The 22,359-nt window shown below is 35.8% G+C and overlaps 1 protein-coding gene across 2 annotated transcripts in view; it reads left to right on the top strand.

Moving 5' to 3' along the window:
- ACER3 (alkaline ceramidase 3) overlaps positions 1-22,359 on the top strand; it is a 127,177-nt gene that overhangs the window by 75,930 nt on the left and 28,888 nt on the right. For both annotated transcript variants that reach the window (XM_045557301.1, XM_045557302.1), the window contains exons 4-6: positions 5,697-5,749; positions 11,705-11,786; positions 15,195-15,230. In XM_045557301.1, coding sequence (XP_045413257.1) covers positions 5,697-5,749; positions 11,705-11,786; positions 15,195-15,230 — 171 coding nt within the window. The remainder of the gene's footprint in view (positions 1-5,696; positions 5,750-11,704; positions 11,787-15,194; positions 15,231-22,359) is intronic.

The following is a 22,359-nucleotide window of genomic DNA, read 5'->3' as shown; positions in this document are numbered from 1 at the left end:
AAAGAATGTGTATATTCTTTAAACCAGCAATTATGCTCCTAAGACCACATCCTAACGAAGTAATCAGAGACAGAGAAAGATGTTTTTACAAGGGTGTTTATCACAGTATTTCACATGATGAAGATTTCTAAATGATCTAAATGTTTAACAAATAGGGAGATAGTGAAATATAGTATGATGTATCTATGTGTTGAAACACACTGTAGCCAATTAAAAATATTTTGAATTGTTGAGATGGAAGGATGTTATAATGACAAATTATTATGTAATATGATCCCAATTTTATAAGCAATATAAAAACTACAGAAAGGAGGTGTATTTTGGCTCACATCTTTTCTTCCTTTTTTTTTTTTTTTTCCACAAAGTTTGGAATCTATGGCCCAAAATCTCCCACCCAGCCAGCCATACAAATATCCTTACATACAAATATCCTTAAAACCCTTGTCCCTTACTTTCTGAGCAAAAACCCAGATCAAATTCAATTATCTGCCTATTTTGTGCTTGAACTTGGTAACTAAATATTGCTGAAGAAACTAAAGAAAATTTCAAGTAACCACTCAATTCCACAAGAGAGTATCATTACATTTCCCTAACAGTTTCACCTTTCTTTCAAAAAACAATTTAGAATCATAGAATTTTAATATTAGAGGAGATTTTTGAAACCCAGTTCAATCCACAAGTTTTATAAATGGAAAAATAGGCCTAGAGAGTGGAAGTGACTTGACTAGAAGTTATGTAAAAAGCTAGAGACAAGATTAGGACCCAAATTCTGATACCATGTTTAGTATTCTTTTGTTTCCTTTACCAATGTTAGGACTTTGTCATGCATTCATAATGGTAGAAATTTAAATGGTTTAAGTTTTTAGGAGACCTCTCCTAGATTTTATTTTCATTCATTCAACTCATTCTTTTTTTGCTTTCAGTAACTGATTTATACAGTTATTGGTAATCCTGGGGAAGGTGAAATTAAAGACAAATTCTTGGCTTTTTTCTTTGTGTTTTTCAGCTTTTTCCAAGTATTGTTTAGTGAGCATATATTTGATATGAGGGAAAAATGCTAGTAAAAAGAACATATTCTTCTATTACTCATAAGTAAAAATAAATACATTTATCCTAGAAAATAAAACCAGGGACAAATGTTTGTTCACCTGTAACTTTGTTTATAATGCAAAAACAAAAGAAGCTTAAATGTTAAGTAATATTAATAATATAAGCTAATTTGGACTTTATAATATAAATAATAGATGTTTTGGCCGGGCATGGTGGCTCACGCCTGTAATCCTAGCACTCTGGGAGGCCGAGGTGGGTGGATTGCTTGAGCTCAGGAGTTCGAGACCAGCCTGGGCAAGAGTGAGACCCCGTCTCTACTAAAAATAGAAATAAATTATCTGGCCAACTAAAAAATATATATATAGAAAAAATTAGCCGGGCATGGTGGTGCATGCCTGTAGTCCCAGCTACTCGGGAGGCTGAGGCAGTAGGATCCCTTAAGCCCAGGACTTTGAGGTTGCTGTGAGCTAGGCTGACGCCACGGCACTCACTCTAGCCCGGGCAACAAAGCCAGACTCTGTCTTAAAAAAAAAAAAAAAACAAAAAAAAAAAACAACTAATAGATGTTTTGGTTATAAATTCTTCTACCCTTCTTTTTCCTTTGCTCCCTATCTCAGTGAATGAAACCACTTTACACTCAAAGCCCAAGCCAAAAACCTGGGATTCATCTTTGATTTCTCCTTTCTCACCTCTAAGACACTAAGATCTCTTGATTCACCTTCCGTAATAACTCTTGAATCCATCTATCTCTAGCTATCTTCATTGTCACTACCTTAATCCATCATCTCCACCGTCATCTCAAACTTGTATTCCCATAACTGCTTCCTAATTGGTATCCCTGCCTCTTCCATCCATTTGTCACACTGGAGGAGAACTTCTTTTCCTGCAAACAAAACTAATTGGTTTCTTTCTTTGAGCAATGTTGGTTAGACCTTGCACATGTGTTGGGAATGAGATGTATACAATATAGTCCCCACTCTTCAGATAGATGTTATTTTTTAAACCTCTTTAATATTTTGCATAGTTCAGGCTCATAAATTTGAGCCACAACTTTTGTGATCTGGCCCCTGCCTACTTTTCCAGGCTCATCTCCAGACGCATACCCACCTCACCCTAGAACGCTGCTCTCTTACCAGTCATAATTTGTTATTTATGGTTTCAAAATAAGACTTTTATATTTGTATTACCCATATTTTAAAATCCTTGCCCTTTTAACATATACTCAGTTCAGTTTAGACCCTTTAAACAAACAAACAAACAAGCAGTCAACATCTAGAGTCCAGACCTTTCTTCCGAGCTACAAATTTGTACTTCTCGTTGCCTGATTGACATTTCCATGTGGCTATCTCACAGGTACCTCAAACTCAAAGTGGTGAAAATTGTTCTTATAATTTTCTGTTTTCACAATCTCAATAAACCATATTATCATCCACTGAACTTATTAGGCAAGAAACCTATAGTTATCGTTTGCAATTTCTTCTCCTTCACCTCAAAATCAAATTGATCGCAAATCCCTATTTATTTTACTTACTAAATATTTCTCAAACCTGTTTACTTATATCCATTCCCATTTCTGCTATCTTCATCTAAGCAGCAGCTTCCTTAGTCTGGAGACCTCCCACATCTACTCTTTTCCTTTTCAGAGCACTCTCCATGCATACCTGATCTGATACCATGTATTAACTATATTTTCTTTATTCTTAATTCTCTGGACCTGGGGCCTTGCTGAATGGGAAGAAACTGCCCTTCTAGTGACTAACTAGGCAATTCTGAGAGATAGCAAACAGCTCACCCTGGACTATGTCATTCATATTCAGATTAACTAATCCAGAACCCATACTTCCTCTGTCTGGCTCTTATACTCCAAGAGGCAATATTGCTTTGTCCTAATTACCCCAGGGCCATGTACTAGACAACTAGAGACAGTCCCTATACCCCAGAGCCTGCTGAAATTATTCAAACTGGCCAATTCTAAACCTCCTTACCTTGCCTTACCTTTCCCATGGAAATCACAATAAATGCTCTCACCCAGGCTTTCCCCTTGCTCCTTCTGCCTGCTGATTGACCCTGGTACTTCTCTGTGTGACCGTGTGTGTCATGGCATGGTATACTCCCTCCTCTTGGGAACTGCAAGTAATAAACTATCTTTTCGATGGCAATTGTCTCTTCATTTGTTGGCTATAGCATACCTGCATAATAATAAAACCTACATTTTAAAACACACCACTATCACCGAGTTTAAACCTTTTCAATGGGTTACCATTGCTTTTAAAATAAAATTAAGAATCCCTTTCAACCTAAAACATATTGCCTGATTTGTTTGTGCTTATCTCTTCAGCCTCAGTTTATATCCTTCCTCTCTCTCACTAATTAAACTTCAAAGACATTGGAGGTTTTCCAGTTTTTCAGATTCCCTTCCTACCACAGGACCTTTGCACATTGCTGTTTCTGATGCTTAAGTTTCTCATCTTCCCCTAGTCCTTCTTTAGTTTAATCACATCTGCATATTTTTCAAGTCTTACTTTATATGTCACTTCTTCAGTGAAGGTTTCCATGAATCCTTAAGTTAGGACTCCTCCTTTATGATTGTGGTACTCTGTACTTATCTTTTATGCCACTGATCATAATTATAATTAAATACTTGTGCAATTAACTCTTTAATGTCTCTCTCTGCTCTGACATTGTAAAGCAACATGATAGCGAGGACTATTTTGTCTCCAGCACAGCATAGTGCCAGGTTTATAGTAAGTGCTTCATAAATATTTGTTAAATCAATAAATAAAGGAATGATAGCAATTATTGCAACTGCCTTTCATAGACTGTATGAATAGGCCTATGAGGTAATACAGAGAAAGTAGATCTTTTTATGTCCTACGCTCTAAATATATGGGTAGAAGGTCTGCAAAAATAGGCCCTTTAGATACCTCAGTAAATTGTGGAAATGTCAAATGGCTACAGTAATATTTTGCTAATACATGAAAACTGAAATAAAGACAAAAATGCAAAAGATGTTTAATGTAAAGTCAGTAGACCCTGGTTCAAATACTTTAAATAGGTTAACCTTCTGCAATTCATAAAACTTGTGGTAGATTTAGCTGCAACATATCATGATTCTGTGTCAGTTTTTTCAGAAGCGCTTAAAGGTATTTCAAGTGAAAGGTTTTGGAGACAACATAATGTAGAGGTATGCTTCAGAGTCAGTTTGGAATCCTGCTCTGCTACTTACTACCTCCGTGATCTTGGACAAGTTACTTAAACTATGTAAACCTAGTGTTCTCATCTTGAAATAGGGATAATAATGACACCTACCTTAGAATTGTGAAAATTAAATGAGATAGTGACATAGAGCACTTAACCTTAAGACCTAGCACAAATGTTGTTGTTTTCATTATTCTAATAATTTACTAGAAGCCGGGTGCAGTGGCTCACGCCTGTAATCCTAGCACTCTGGGAAACCGAGGCGGGCGGATTGTTTGAGCTCAGGAGTTCGAGACCAGCCTGAGCAAGAGGGAGACCCCATCTCTACTAAAAATAGAAAGAAATGATCTGGACAGTGAAAAAAATATATAGAAAAAAATTAACCGGGCATGGTTGCACATGCCTGTAGTCCCAGGTACTCGGGAGGCTGAGGCGGAAGGATTGCTTAAGCCCAGGAGTTTGAGGTTGCTGTGAGCTAGGCTGACAGCACGGCACTCTAGCCCGGCAACAGAGCGAGACTCTGTCTCAAAAAAAAAAAATAATAAAATAATAATTTACTAGAATACATAATTCACTTTGCATAAGCACTCTGTCAACTTCCTGGAATGCCTTTCTCTACCACCACAGTTCATGCCTGACATCACCTTCTCTGGCTTTTGTGTGCCTTTCGTTGGAATCCTAACTTTATATTTAATCATGTTTTTCATTCCCTTAACCTCATTAGACTGTGAATTCCTTGAGGGCAGTGACTCTGTCTTGTATCCTCAGCTCCTAACACATTGCTTGGCACATAGTAGACATTTTATTAAAGAATTACTTAAATGTGTGTCTAGTGATAAATAAACTCTATAGCATTGGTTTGAGGATTAGAAATAACCTATCTACAACACCGAGCTTAGTGTCTACCTTGCAGTTTAATACATAATAGCTGTAATTATTGTTACTGTTATCATCAGTGCTAATAATAATAAATTTATTTTTTAGAGACATAGGTTCGTTGCATTAATGAAATTATTTCCGTGGCCACTAATACCTCTTTTTATGTATATTAGTGGACATTTTATCCATTTAAGGTGCTATAGGAAGGAGGAAATGCAAAAGAATACTGATGGGACCCACAGACCTGTAAATGGGGGCTACCATTCTTTCCTGGAGGTATAATGTCATAGTTTGTGATACTGAATGATATAAGCAACACAATGACAAGGCTGTCCTCCAGGAATAGCGCGTCAGCGCTTCCAGGTGTGTGCATTAGGACAGATGGATGGATAACCATGTTTGTTCAAAAACAATAAAAACACTCACAGTAATTAGATGATAAATATAAAAGAATTAGCAAAATAAATTAAGAGTTGAGAATCTTAATAATTCTGATGTTTTGTTTTGACTTAAATAATATTTGCAGCTCTATGATATTCAAGCCTGTTATCTTTCTTTGTTTCTTATAGCTACTGGATGAACTCCCAATGATTTACAGCTGTTGCATATTTGTGTACTGCATGTAAGTACTTATGTTTAAGATTCAGTTGTTTGATATATTTTTAAATTCTTACTGCTTCATAATGAATTAATATAACTAACTCAGTTATGTTACTAGGAGATTGTAATAATGTAGAAGATTATAAATTTTATGGTATCTTTGTAGAATATAATTTCTGGAAAGTAATAATAGTATTCTTTATTAACTTGTGTGATCTCATAACCCTGTATCCAGTTTAGTTAGAATTTTATTTATTTATTCATTTATTTTTTCAATTTCAGAATATTATGGGGGTACAAATGACTTAAGTTGCGTAATTTGCCTTTCCTTGAGTGAAGAATATGTACCAATTTAGATGAAAATTTTCTATATTATGCCATAAAAGTTTTTAAGTTTCTGTGCACTATTATCATTCCTGACCGGAAGCTTATCAGAAAAGTGAAGTGCACGTCTAGTAGTTATATAGTGATTATGTCATTTTAATCTCCTCTTTGCTTTGAAGTTATCTTTTATAATAAATATATATTTGTTTCCTTTAAATTCTTCTTATTCTAAATTAGAATAAATGCTGCCAAGGATATCCTTATTTTGACTGGTTATTTACAAACATGGAAGAGAATAATGAAACAATTTACAAACCTTTACCAGTCCAAAGTTCTCTTTCTGGTCATATTCTGTTTGTTTCATTATCAAGTTAATTTTTATTTCCTGAGTATCGGGGAAAAAATCAATCTTGAAAGATAAAAGCAATTATGATAATAACATTAATATATGCTAATATTTATTGACTTTGTATTGTACTAGGCAGTTGTACTACACCATCTCTAATTCTCAACAATTACGCAGGATAAGTGGATATTGTCCCAATTTTATAGACAAAGAAGTATAAAGTACAGAGAGATTTAGTAACTTATCTAAGGATATAAACAGAGCTTGATTTAAAAGCATGTCAGCCATGTCATTGCCTAGGTAAATAATCTCTAGGGGACAGTAAAATATCCTTGGAAATATGTCATGATGTAGAAAATTACAATGGTCAGAATCCTTCTTAAGTAGAGGTTGGAAGAACACTTTGATAGGCTGCCTTGGTATGTGATGAAAGTATAGAAGTGGGACCTTTCCTGATCGAATAACAACAGGTGATCATTAAATGTGCTTTCTAAGGAGGGTGGATGAGCTTACCTATAGGTTTTTTATTTTGTTGAGTTAGGGTATGCAAGTTTGGGCTCCAGCTAAATTGCTGGGAACATTAGAGGAAAGCCTCCTTCACCCATCACCCTGCAGCATTCAGCATTTCTAAATGTTAAACAAATATGTAAAGAATATGTGTTTGGAGGAGTAAAAAATTACTAAGCCTGTGTAAGGACCCATATATCTGAGTCAGGCCCTAGTAACAAAGCTTTTAAGTGATAGAGCCACAATTTGACCCAGTTCATATCTGACTTCTATATCATGATACCTCTCCCAAAAGTGAATAGTACACACTAAAGTAACTGAAAGGTTTTTTTCTTTCATTTTTAATGAGCTGTACTGAATGATACCGCTGTTGACTCTTACCTTTACGAAGACTGATTTTTATCCAGAAACAATAAAAGGAAGAATGCTCATTTAGCTACTAAGATTTGTATGGCATCAAGCCCTATTTTTAAGTTAGGTAAGAAGATGTACAACAGGGATTGGCAAACTTTTTCTATTAATATAAAGGGACAATGGTAAATTAGACCTTGTGGGCCTAAGGTCTCTGTTGCAACTCTTCAGCTCTGCTCTTGTGGCTTGAAAGTAGCCATAGATAATATGTAAACAAAGGGGCATGACTGCGTTCCAGTAAATTTTTATTTTAAAAAACCTGAGAAATTGGCCCTTAAGCCATAGTTTGCCACTCCTGATCTAAAAAAATAGTTTCAAATGAGCTTCTTTTAAGAACATATTTTTAAACTATTCTGATATTTATATATTTTAGAAGAAGATATGTATTCTTGAGATAGCAATGATGATCATATCGATGATCATAATAATGATCATATTGAAAAGAATCACATAATCATCAAATAATGGATTAATGCTAAGAAATAGTAGATATTTCTTAAAAGTGAAGGATATTGTAGTTCAGTTTCCAGCTCTGACACTTACCAACTGCATGGGCTTCAGTAATTCCCTTAATCTTTCTCTTTCTTCGTTTGTAAAAAATAGAGGGTAGAGTACTTATTTCCTGTGAAGATTACATGGTTTATTTGTTTATAAAACAAACTTATTTTATGCTATTCATGTAACAAGCACTGTGATATGGGCTAGGAATTGGAAAATTTAAGCAACAAGTAGTCTTTTACCTCAAGCAATTTGTAGCCTAGTAAAGGAAACAGAACCAGAAACAGGCAGCCTCCATGTGATGTGATTAATACTACACCTGAGACATATACAAAGTTCAATGGAGTAGAAAAGGGTAGAGCTTGCCATTATATGAAAACGGAGTATAGTATCCTGTCATTATGAATAAAACATAAGTTTCATCATTGCTGCCACCTCAGAGTATTAAAAAGGGGTATAAAAAAAGAGTATAAAAAGTCTTTTTCCTTAAAGACTATGCCCCGGCATTCTAATCTCTTCTCAACAATCTTCTGCAACACCTATTTATGCTCATATTCTCCCGTTCAGAAAAAAACCTGCCATAGTACACTTTAAATGACACTTAGAAGGAACTGAAAAGGCTGAAATAATTTTAATCCACTTCATTGAGGTATAAGTTACTTGTAATAAAATGCACCCAGTGTAAATGTACAATGTGATGAGTTTTGACAAATGTACACTCCATGTACCCATTTCCCTTATATCAAGAAATAGAACATTTCCATTACTTTAGAACATTCTTTTTGCCCTATTACAGTTAATCCCGATTCCTACCCTTAGCTCCAAGCCCCCACTGATCTGCTTTCTATAATTATAGATTAGTTTTCTCTGTTCTTAAATTTTATATAAAAGGAGTTATACAATATGTATTCTTTTGTATCTGACTTTTGTTCAGTATAGTATTTTTGAGATTCACCTATGTTGTTATTTATATCAGTAGTTCATTTTTTTTTATTGCAAGCAGTATTGCATTATATGGATATTCCATTCACCAATGTTTGACATTAAGGTTGTTGCCAGTTTGGGGCTATTATGAATAAAGCAACTGACTATATACATTTGTTTACAAGTCTCTGTTTGAATATATGTTTTCATTTCTCTTGGGTAAATACCTAGAATTGGAATTTCTGGGTCTCATGGTAAGTATATGTTTTACTTTATAGGAAACTACCAAACTCTTTTCCAATTTCACTGTACCTTATTACAGTTCTAGCAATATATGAGAGTCCATTTGCTACATATCCTTGCTAATGCTTGGTATTATCAGTCTTTTTGATTTTAGTCATTCTAGTGAGTATGAAGTACTATCTCTGAGGTGTTTAAATTTGCATTTCCTTCATGGCTAATGATAATGTGCATCTTTTCATGTGTTAATTGGCCATTTGTATATCTTATGTTATAAAACATCTGTTAAAATCTTTTGCCCATTTTTATAAAATGGATTTTCTTTTTATTGAGTTGTAAAAATTCTGTATGTATTTTGGGTTCAAGTCCTGTCAGATATTTGTATTTAAATATTTTTCTCAGTCTGTGAATTGTCTTTTCATTTTCTTAACAGTGCCTTTTGAAGAACAGAAGTTTTAAATTTTTATGAAGTCCAGTTTATTTAAAAAAATTTATGACTAGTGTTTTTTGTGTCCTAAGAGATCTTTGCCTTTCCCAGGGTCAAAAAGATTTTCTGTTATTTTTTTTTCTAGAAGTTTTATAACTTTAGGTTTTACATCTAGGTCTATGATCCATTTTGAGTTAATTTTGTATATGGTATAAGGTAAAGTCAAGGATCATATTTTCCCCTACTAGTATCTGGTTATTCCAGAACCCTCTTTCAAAAAGACTATTCTTTCTGTATTAAATTATCTTGATTTTTTTTTCTCTATTCTGTTGATCACTGTGTGTATCTTCATGTCAATACCCATATGTCTGGTTACTGTAGCTTTATTGTAAATCTTGAAATCAGTTAGAGTAAGTCCTCTAAGTTTATTCTTTTTCAACATAGCTTTAGGAATTCTAGGTCCTTTGCATTTCCCCATAAATTTTAGAGTCAGCTTGGCAATTTACCAAAAAAGCCTCCTGGAAGATTGATTGTTATTTCATTAATTCTATAGATCAACTGGGGACAGTTGGTATCTTAACATTAAGTATTCCAAACCATGAATGTGATATATTTCTCCATTTATTTAGGTTTTCTTTAAGTGATGTTATGTGATTTTCAGTGCATAAATCTTTGTTGAATTTAACCCTGTTTTTTTTTTCATGATTTGAGCTGCTATTTTAAATATTATTGCTTTTCAAAAACTTTATTTTCCAATTGTTCATTGCTAGCATTTAGAAATACAAGTGATTTTGGTATATGACCTTCTATCCCATGACCTTGCTAACTTCACTTAATAATTTTTCTCTTGATTCCTTAGGATATTCTTTGAACATATCAAGTATGCAAAGCAGTCTAGACCTCTAACCATTTTTAAACCTGCCTTGCTTTCTATGTGCTTGTTCATTTGCGAAGCATGTACTAGAAAACCTCCTTTGTTTTAGGCATAATACTAGGCTTTGTAGATACAAAGAGTCAAAGAACTCTTTGTCCAAGGAAGGAGACAGATAAGAAAGTGACTGTGTATGATAAAGTGAGATAACCATGGTGATAAATACAAGCCAGGCCTCCTAAAGACCTTTGGTTTCTTAACAGATAGCCTGCTTTGAGGACATTTGAAATGATAAACAGAAATTTCCAAACTACTGACAGAATGAAAAGAGTAACTATAATTTACAAATATCTCACTTAACTTTTCTATCACCTTTCAAGCTATAAATTCATAGCATTTAAAGGTCAACATTTTTATCATCTTCCAAGTCATAAAGTCAGAATTTAAAGGCAAAAGAGATCTTAGAGAGCATCTGTTCCAGCCACCTTTTTTTATAGATAAGGAAGTAAAAGTTGGGTCCAATTCCCACAACCAGTTAGTAAACTTAAGTGAACACTCCCGCTGTCTATATACTAAGACATAGTCCTCAAAGGTTGGATACTTACTGATGGCTAATTATTTGTTCATATTTCCTTATTTACTGAACATCTCCTGTGTGTCAGGCACTATCCTTTTGCTAGGTATTTGAAAAAAAAAATAAGATTTTATTCCTGTACACAAGGAATTCACAGGCTAGTTGGGGAGACAGATAAGAGAAGAAGTAATTAGAGTGATATTTTCTATAATAGTGTTCCTTAGTTAGGGATCATTAGTTGCAAGATACAGAAACCTGGTCAAGCTAGCTTGAGTTAAGAGACATTTATTTATTGTAAGGACATGAAAAAATTATATGGAACACAATAGCAGAAAGGACAGCCTCACCTCACTGGAACTAGAAGGGCAGCTTCTTCCTCCCTCCCTCTTTTCTGCATTCCTTCCTCTCCACATGGCTTCAAATGTTTGTATCTCCTTTATTTTTCTCTCTCTGCAGATTCTTCTCTTGCTCATTTATTCACTTGTTCATTTAATTTGGCTGCCCCCAAATATCAGCCTTAGACCTCCAGTCCATGACTTTATACTTTGATTCTCTATATTTAATTGATTTGGTCTCTGGCTCCCAAACTTCAGACTTTCAGAAGATAGCCTTTCATTGTCCCAGCTTAAGTCAGGGGTCTTCTGCTAGTCCCTCCAGCTTCTTGGGGGCTACAGGCAGTGTAGGTTTTCCTAGATAATAATGTGGGTGGAAACAAATGATAGGTATCACTAGATTACAGAGACATATGGGCAAGTGGCAAAGTAGTTCCTAGTTTGCCACTTGGAGTTCCTATTTGTTCGTAGTTATATATTCTAAAAAAAGTTTCTTTCTCTCTCTCTCTTTTTTTTTTTAAAGGTTTGAATGTTTCAAGATCAAGAACTCAGTAAACTACCATCTGCTTTTTACCTTAGTTCTATTCAGTTTAATAGTAACCACAGTAAGTCATATTTTGTTCTAACAGATTAAGCATGTGAATTAGCCATTTATGGAGTTCAGCATATTTTGCTTCCAGTATTTGCTTCATGCTGTCAAACTGAAATGTTTCTACACAAAACTAGACTATCTCACTGACAGATACTGCTTCTTTGTTTCCTGTTCAAGTGTTATTACTCACTGTAATTAAAATCACTTTTTAAAATCTGGGTTTTTTTTTTAAAGGGAAAAAGTCAAAAGGTAAATATTCAGTAGCAATGGAAAAAAATTAACTTATCTCGTCGATGGATATATTATCTCCTGTTTGTTAAAAATGAAATTGGCTCTGCTTCATTGGGCCTAGTGTGACTATTTTAATGGTTAACCTTTTCCAAATAAGGTAGCTAATCACTTCTGATCCTATGCTAGTGCTTTTTTTCCTCAAGTGAATTGCATTTTGTATTAAGAAAATATTTATTTCAACAAATATTTATTGAAAATCTACCATATCAGGCACCAGAAATACAAAGATGACTAAGAGGCAGTTGCTATCTGTGAGGAGCTCATTCTATTAGGGAAGTCAGACATGCAAACAAAAAATTGCATCAAAAGATAGTCATTGCACTAACAGAGTTAAAAACTAGTTATATAGTGATGAGACAAAGGAGGGTCATCGAGTCTGCAAGAGTGGGCCTAGGAAAGTTTCAGAGAGGCATTTGAGCTAGATTTTAACTGATAATTAGGAGTTCATGAGGCCCCTGGGCAAGGGTGTGGTGAAGCATTTCTAAATACACTATTGATGTTCATAGGCATAGAACCTTGGAACAACATAATGAACTACCATTTTTAATTACTTACTATGTGCCAGATATTATACTGAGTACTTTACTTTTGTTGTCTCATTAAATCATCACCACTGGTAAAATTGGGAGAGATTTAGTAAGGATAGATTAAGTTCCACTTGAAATATGTTGAGATTGAGGTGTCTGGCATTAAAGACATCGGAGGCTTAACAGGTAGGCTGAGCTAAATATGTAGATTTCAGAGTTGTCAGTGTGTAGGTAGTACTAGAAATGTGTGAATAGATGAACTGGCACAGAAATAGCATAGACCATTAAAGCTACAACCCTATGGAATGCTGACATTTGAGGGCCAGGTAGAAGAAATGGAGCCAGCAAAGGACACTGAGAAAAAGTAATCAGAGATGTAGGAAAGCTAGGAGAGCCTGATGTCACAGAATACAAAGATATCTAAAAGTGAAAAGTAAATAACAGTATTAGTTGTCTCTGAAAGGATGAATAAAATGAAGATTGAGAGCTAACTAATAGAAATGTCCAATTAGAAGAACCAGGTAGCCTTAATGATGATACTTTCAGCAGTAAATTGATGGAGGCAGAAGTTAGATTTCAGTTAGTTGAGATGTTGAATAGGAAGTAGAAAGAGCACATATACACTATTTTCTTAGGTTTCTACATTCCTTTGCCTGAACTACATATTGGTTAATCCTGAAAGAATCCTAGAACTTCAGAGGTGAAATGAAGTCTTGTTACTGTATAAAAGAAGAGAATAAAGTCCAAAAAGTGACTTGCCTGGCCAACCAAGTTTATATACGGAATTGATGGCAGGGTTAAGACTAGAGAGACCCCTTTGTAAGTTAAGAGATGATACCAAAAACAGGCTTTGGAGTCAGTCAAATCTGAGTTTGGATCCAACACTGTTATTTAGTAACTGTGAGACTTTCAGCAAGTTACTTAATCTCCCTCAGCCTTAGTTTTCTTATCTGTAAAATGAAGGTAATAATGGTATACATTTTATATTAGTTGTGAAAATTAATACCTGCTACATAGTAAGGACTCCATAATTCTTTGCCTTAAAAAAAATGTCTTTAAGAGGCATGCCCTTTTGCATTGCTTTTATTAATAACAATGGGAATCTGATAGCATTAACTATATAAAGGGAAATTAGTTTTTTGAAATAAGGAATTTCAGAGATTAAAAGCATTCTCCCTTACTGGGTTTAGAGTTACAAATATATAATGTCTCATGCACCTTATACTCTTAAAGCTTGATTGGTGTTTCAGGGAAATAATCTGGTCTTTTTTGTAGTGAGGGTAAAAACTTTCTCTGAAAATAAGAAATTCTGTAGCCAAATTATAAAATCATGTAAAATTTTATGAGATCGCTACATTAAGTGAGGATATAAAAATATCTAAGCCCAGTCCTTGCTATCAAAGAGATTATAGTCTCATAGGGAGAGAAACAAACTAATAAATGCCTTAAAGTTTGTACATGGACAGTGGTAGTAGAAAGGAGAGTGAATGGTTATTTCTGCTACATCACAGATCAAGGATCAAAAAAGACTTCAAGAAGGAGGTATAGTTTGAATTGAATCTTAAATGATGAGCAATGAATAGGGTAGGATTTCTGAACAAAGTAAAGAGCAGCATGTTTAAAGACGCAGAAGCATGAAACTAGCACATTTGAGGAAGCACAGTACTTTCTGAAGCTTTAGATGAGGAGACAAGAAGACAGCAGTGAGGCCAAACAGAAAGGTAGGAGTCATGGAAGGCTTTGAATGTCAGGCTAGGAAATGTGAACTTTTTGCTTGATGACTTGGGATATAAAAAGAAAAAGGAAATTTGAACTCTGTCTTGTATGTGATGAGAGTTACTGAAGGGTTATGATTTGAATTTTGATTCCCCTGTGCCATGTCATTTAAAAATGTGCTCCTGTAGGGCAATACATACATGTTAAGTCTTAAAATGGCACTGAACTTAATCATCCACATGACACTGGGAGCCTAAAAGTAGGGTTGCTGTAACTGGCAATGCATCTAGGAGAGTGAGAGATTTTTGGAAGCAGAAGAGAGTGCGAGACACTTGTTTTAAATGTCTTCACTTACTGAGCAGCTATCAGGTGTCAGACACTTTCTGGTATTCCTCAGCATTATTATTCTTCATTATCCAGATAAGGAAAATAAGTATTTTGATTAAATGATTTGCTGAAGGTGTGTGGCAAATAAGGGGCAGAGTTTGAAATTTAACTCCCGTCTCTAACTTTAGAGTCCAGTGTTCTCTCTACTGTAGAACAGATCTGCTACAGGGATTGTCCATGTAACCTCCTTACTCCTCATGAGTATCCATACCTTTATCCCTCCTTAATGCTGATGCAGAGGCCAAGAGGTCAGAGTAGTCCACAATAGATTTGAAACATTTTGTTTACCATGGCAGGACTATCACTGGGGTAGGTCCCCCTGTAGGTACTAGCTCTTCTGTGACATGCTACCTGATCTCATTGGTTTTACATGGCTGGAGTCAAGTCTAAGCAGGATGGGGGAAGCAAAAGAGGTTTGGGATTTGCAGAGTAGTGGGAAGAGGATTTTTCTCTCTCCGTGATGTACTTCATTCACATGTGTTCCTTCTAATATTTTGCAGGTTTACCTTAAGGTAAAAGAGCCTGTATTCCATCAGGTAACTTTTTTTAAATTATCAACATTTGATTGTTTAACAATATATGCCTGCTTTGTGTTTTCCTTTTCTAGGAAATTATATGCAGATACAACTTTTGAAAATGCAGTGGTAAATGTCCTAGGAAAGTTCAGTGTTCAAAACAGAGATTGCAAACTCAAATGCCTTTAGGAGCCAGGTGTGGGTAACAGGAATCTACCTGGGACAGCCAATGCCCAGGTCCAGCTGGCTGTTGGTATTCAGTAATGCAGGTGTCAATCACATTGCTCTTACAAGCAGAAGGAACCAGGAAGACAGACTGGAAATTCCTTGAATATTCTCCCCCTAATATATTTTAATAAGTTGTTTAACATGGGAGGTTATTTACATTGAAGGAAGCAAACACAGGAAACTTTGTTGTAGGAAATGGTAAATTAAGTGCTTCCCATTATGAAACCAGAGTGAAATAAAGTAGCAGACCTTAAGTAAAGAGCTATTATTTCTTGACTACTACCTTGTGCCTGGTACTATGCTCATTACTACACAGACTTCTCATCTTACCAACAGTCCTACTAGTGATTATTATCCATATTTTAAGGTAATGAATACTCTGGTTTCTCTTCAGATTGTACATGTCTTTCGCCTTTTGAGGTAATCGAGCTTAGAGATATTAAAATAATTTGCTTCAGGGTGACACAGATATTAAGGGGCAGAGCCAGGATTGTAATCTAGGTTTGTCTGATTCCTAGTCACCATCCTTTTAACAAAGTAGCAAACAAACAAAAGTAAGTAAAGAAATAAATAAATAAGCACACGTTTCAGGGATTTAGTAGGAGTAGATAAGTGTCAGAGGCTTTGTAGTTTTAAAATATTTTGTGTTTAGATAAAAAGTAATCAAATGCTGTCACTTTTTAAGCTCAAGCTATACAAAAGTCATCGAACTGAAATCTGTTTTTTGAAGTAAATTCCACAACTGCATTATTGTGCCTTGCTTTTCTTCAGGCCAGCTGAAAGTAGATGCCACAGGAAAGGACATCCTCCCTTTCTTGTTTATTGTAACTTGAAATGAGGTCATTATATAATTTCCCTTTTATTTTGAAAGAATTTTTAACAGTATAAAAAACAAAGTTAATTTATGTGAAGAATATTTCAGTTTTTATAAATTTCTTGCTTTTTCTAAGAAAAAAATCATAACTACAAAATAATACATTTGGAAGTTTTAGGTTAATTTTTATAAGTTTGAGACCATCAATTTTTCATTTTGTATTTTAGACCTTATTTGACACTATGTTTATGTAATAGAAATAACTATTAATGTAACTTCCCCTGCTGTAATATCCATGTGTTTTTCCAGTAATATTATTTTCTTCTCCATGTATAGCAATAATATTTACTGATAAGAAAGGAAGCAGGATGAAAGCTAGGTCCCCATGCCCATTGTGGCTTATGTCCTAGAGATTAAAAATCAGGATAGAGTAATCAAGAAATGGGGGATGCTCGGGTGAAGCAGATAATAATCTAAAGGTAAAAGACTTTCATGCATTGAACAGATATCCACTGTATGCCTTCTCAGTACCAAATTCTGAGCTGGAAGTTGGAGATAGAGAGAGTAGAGCAGAGTCTTTAAAATCTAAAATCAAGTAGAGACTGGGTGCGGTGGCTCGTGCCTGTAATCCTAGCCCTCTGGGAGGCCGAGGCGGGTGGATCACTCGAGGTCAGGAGTTTGAGACCAGCCTGAGCAAGAGCGAGACCCCGTCTCTACTAAACATAGAAAGAAATTATCTGGCCAACTAAAAATATATATAGAAAAAAATTAGCCGGGCATGGTGGCACATGCCTGTAGTCCCAGCTACACGGGAGGCTGAGGCAGGAGGATCGCTTAAGCCCAGGAGTTTGAGGTTGCTGTGAGCTAGGCTGATGCCACGGCACTCACTCTAGCCCGGGCAAAAAAGCGAGACTCTGTCTCAAAAAAATAAAAAAAAAAAAAAAAAAAAAAAAAAAGTCAAGTAGACATGGATTCAAATCTAGTCTCCTCCACGTACTAGCTGTACACCCTGGACAAGATACTTAAGCTCTCAGAAATTTGGTTTCTTCACTGTTCAACAAACACTTTTTAAGTGCCTTCAATGTGCCAGGCACCCTACTAGATACAAGAGATACAATAGTGAATAAAATAGCAAGGTCTCTCCTTTTAAGGAGCTTATTATTATCCCTTAGCTCTAAAACTGGTATAATAACTTCCTAAGGTTGTCTGAGGATTGAATAAAATACTACATATAAAACCTTTGTCACATAATAAACACTCAGTAAATGTTAACTACTATTAATGTGCCAAGGCAAATAAGATGTGATTGTTGGTCTCAAGGAGGTCACTGTCTAATCAGGAATATAGACTTGTAAAAAATAATTACAGCATATAATTCTTACAATAAATATGTAAAAATAGTGCTAATACAGACAAAGGCATGTTTGGTCTGCTTAGATGACTCAGAGGAAAGGCTTCAGGAGAGTCTTGAAGGATCAACAACATGTCGCAAAGTAGACAAGTTGAGGAAGGATATTCCATCCAGAGAGAAGCATGTGTTAAGTTACGTAAGTGTGGACTGGTAACTATTGCACATGAAACAGGAATACAAGTTCACCCAGAGGTTTGTGGTAGCATGCTGAGGTATTTACAAAACCACTGACTGCATATGAAAATGGCCTGTCTTCCTAGAACATTTATTTTAAGCATATTGTTGGGATTAAATTTCTTTTATTAAAACAAATGTAGATACATTATAGAATACAGTGACCACATGAATTTTTAGGATGAAATAGGAAACCTCAAAGAAATTTGTGTTTTCAGTTGTGCCTCTCCTATCTCTGTCCATCAGGAATAAATCATCCTTCCTCTGACACTGGAAATACTTCTGTAGAAAACCTTTTATAAAGCACTGGTATCCTATAAATATTTGGTGTGGCTGTCCTAGCTGTAAGAGAGAGGTTTGGATTACTGGTGAGGGGTTAGATCATGAAGAGTCTTTTATGCTATGCTTAAAATTATAGGCATTGGGGACCATTAAAGGCTTTTAAGCTGCAGTATGACCAGATCAGATTCTCATTTAGAAAGATTCATTGGAAGGCTACCTAAGGGGTTGGATGAAGGAAGTAAAAGGGGAGGTAAAGAGACAAGTTTAGAGTTCACTGAGAAAGGATGAAAAAATACAACAGTGCTAGAATATAATAAGAAACAATAAAACTATTGATACAACAAACAAATTTATATTATAATACACTTATATATTAGAAGGTAAGTGCTATTAAAAAAAGAAAAACCATGTTAGAGTAGGGGGACATCTTGCCTCCTCCTTTGGTTTCTCTACTCAAACTGCCTTCTTGCTTTATATTTCAAACACAACAAGCTTGTTTCTACTTTAGAACTTTTGTGCTTACTGTTCCCACTGCTAAGGATACCAATATCCCAGCTGTCTAATGGCTTACTTCCTCCCTTCATTCAGGTCAAATGTTAACTTAGCACAGAGGCCTTCCTTGTCAACTCTATCTAAAATTACACCACATCCTTCTCTGTGTTGTTGTCCTGATTTAATTTTCTTCTTAGCATGTATCAAACCCTGACATTATGTATGTATGTGTGTTTATTTCAAATGTAATTTATTTATTTTGTCTCCCTCATTACAAACCTAGAATGCAAGCCCTGTGAAAGCAAGGAGCTGCATCCTCATAGCCTAGAAGAGTGGCAAATATTAGGTCATTAAATATGAAATGTCTGACTTCGAATCAAAAGTGTAGTTTATTATATCTCAAACAGGAAGCAGTACAATTAATCAAAGTATGTGCTTTAATGATAAACACAGTTTTGCCATCTTAATGGTAGCTTGTTTATGCCAGCAGCGAAGAAGCCTGGAGACCGAGTGGCCATGAAATCACATAAGGCGTTTTCCACAGCTTGTTGGGAATTGAATATTTGTCCTTTCAAGAAGTGGTCCAAAGCCTGGAAGAAGTGGTAGTCAGTTGGTACAAGGTCTGGTGAATATGGTGGATAACAGAGAGTTTCCAAGTCCAGCTACTGTAGTTTGAGCAGTGTTGTTTGTGGGACATGTGGTCGAGCATTGTCTTCCAAAAGGATTGGCCTGTATCTACTGACCAATCTCAGCTGCAATTTTAATTGCAAGCATCCTCATCATTTCGGCCAATTGGTTGCAGTAGACATCCGCTATAATCGATTGACCAGGTTTCATGAAGTTGTAGTGGACACTACCAGTGCTGGACCACCAAACAGACACCATTAGCTTTTTTTGATGAATATTCAGTTTGGGGCTGTGTTTTGGCACTTCATCTTTATCCAACCATTGTGCCAAACACTTGTAATTGTCAAAAAGAATCCATTTTTCATCACACATCACAATACAGTGTAGAAATGGTTCACCTTTATGTCGTGACAGCAAAGAAAGGCAAACTTCGAGATGATTTCTCTTCTGATGCTCATTTAATTTATGCAGAACCCATCTATCCACCTTCTTTACCTTGCTGATTTGTTTCAAATGGTCCAATATTGTTGGAATGGTAACATCAAACCTTGCTGCTAATTCACAAATAGGTTGAGATGGATTTGCTTCCACTATAGCTTTTAGCTGATCATTATCCACCTTGGTCTTAGGTCACCCACATGGCTCATTTTCAAGATTAAAAGCACCAGAATGGAATTTCTCAAACCATCGATGTACTGTGTGTTTGTTAGCCACATCCTTCCCAAACACTTCTTTGATATCTTGAGCTGCTTGCACTGCATTGGTTCGATGATGGAACTCATATTCAAAAATAACTCGAATTTTTGACTTATGGATGGTTTCACAAAAATTGCTTTTAAAAAAAAATATGAAAGATAATCACAAGCAAAACTATGTGTTTGAAAGAATGAGGACGTACCTTCACAATAAAAATAAAACAAGTGTCAAAGTGAAATGTCAGAGATATCAATTTGTCGAACTTCATACTTAAGGAAATTGGACATTTCATACTTAATAAACTAATAGTAGGTAATGATTAAATACTTGTTTTATGAATCAATGGGGTATGCCCGTGAAAGTAGGTAGCTGAGACAGGGTAGGGAAAGATCATTAGCAGTGAGGAGATGAGGCCAGAGTATTAAAGAGATCATTTGATTAAATGCAGCATTTATAATTATGTAAACAGATCAGTGGAAGCAAGGAAGGCATGCCTAAATGTACCTGGAATGACACTTTATAGAGCATGTATCATTTAAGCTATGACTTAAATAGGAGTTTGCAGGGATTCTAGGCTAAGAGAAGAGTATGTTCAAAACCAAAGAAGAGATCTGGGCATAGTGGCTTACGCCTGTAATCCCAGTACTTTGAGAGGCCAAGGGGGAAAGATCGCTTGAGGCCAGGCACTGGAGACCAGCCCAGGCAACATAACAAGACCCTATCTCTACAAAAAAGTGTTTAAATAGCTGGTTGTGGTGGTGTGTGCCTGTAGTCTCAGCTACTCTGGAGACTGAGGCAGCAGGATCCATTTGCTTGAGCCCAGGAGTTGGAGGCTGGAGTGAGCTATGATCGTGCCACTGTACTCTAACCTGGGTGAAAGAGCAAGACCCTGTTGCTAAAAAAATAAAAAGGAAGAGGAGTTTGATATACTTATTTTGAAATTATTTCTCGGATTTTTTTTTTTTTTTTTTTTTTGACACAGAATCTTGCTCTGTTGCCCAGGCTAGAGTGCCGTGGCGTCAGCCTACTTCACAGCAACCTCAAACCCTGGGCTCAAGCAATCCTTCTGCCTCAGCCTCCTGAGTTGCTGGGACTACAGGCATGTGCCACCATGCCCGGCTAATTTTTTCTACATATTTTTAGTTGTCTGGCTAATTTCTTTCAATTTTTAGTAGAGACGGGGTCTCGCTTTTGCTCAGGCTGGTCTCGAACTCCTGAGCTCAAACAATCCTCCTGCCTCGGCCTCCCAGAGTGCTAGGATTACAGGCATGAGCCACTGTGCCTGGCCTGATGACCTGTTCTTGACCACAGGTGAACTGAATGCCTTTCACCTAGAATAAAAGACCTCAGCTCCCACTACAGATCCAAATGTGAAGCCAATAATTATCCTTGTAGGTTAGAATGGAATTCTTTATTGTTTAAATATTTATTTATTTATTTATTTATTTTTTTTTGAGACAGAGTCTCACTTTGTTGCCCAGGCTAGAGTGAGTGCCGTGGCATCAGCCTAGCTCACAGCAACCTCAAACTCCTGGGCTTAAGCGATCCTACTGCCTCAGCCTCCCGAGTAGCTGGGACTACAGGCATGAGCCACCATGCCCGGCTAATTTTTTTGTATATATATTTTTAGTTGGCCAGATAATTTCTTTCTATTTTTGGTAGAGACGGGGTCTCACTCTTGCTCAGGCTGGTCTCGAACTCCTGACCTCGAGCGATCCACCCGCCTCGGCCTCCCAGAGCTAGGATTACAGGCGTGAGCCACCACGCCTGGCCTATTGTTTAAATATTTTTATTTCTAAACAATAGCAAACTTACAAAAAAGTTGCAAGAACAGTATAAAGAACTTTTTTCCCCTGAACTGTTTGAAACTGTGTTGTCAACATGTTGGGACATACCTGTATTTCTTACAAATAAGGACATTGTCTTACGTAACTAATCTAACCAGCTAAATAAGTAAGTAAATAACCATATTTTTATCATCTAATCCTCAGACCCTATTCAAATTTCTACAATTGGTCCAATAATTTTTATAGCAAAAGGATCCATCCCAGAATCATGTATTGTTTTAGTTTCATACTTCTTTTAATCTCCTTCATTCTGAAACAGTTCCTTGTCTTTTTTTAACTTTTGTGATCCTGGTACTTCTGAAGATTACAGGCCAGTATTTTGTAGGATTTACCTCAATTTGGATTTACCTGATGTTGTGTCATGATTACATTCAGATTATACATTTTTAGCAGGAAAAACAAGAAGTTAACACAACAAAGTGACTATAATCAACAGTAAGTTAGGATATACTTTAAAATATTAAATAACTAAAAGAGTGGAGTTGGAATGTTCCTAACACAAAGAAATGATAAATGCCTGAGGTGATGAATATCCCAATTACCCTGATTTGATTAATTCACATTGTATACCTGTATCAA

This window comes from Lemur catta, chromosome 7 (assembly GCF_020740605.2).
Source record: "Lemur catta isolate mLemCat1 chromosome 7, mLemCat1.pri, whole genome shotgun sequence".
Lineage (NCBI taxonomy): Eukaryota > Metazoa > Chordata > Mammalia > Primates > Lemuridae > Lemur > Lemur catta.
The sequence above is the reverse complement of the archived record's forward strand: the minus strand, read 5'-3'. Positions and strand labels throughout refer to the sequence as shown.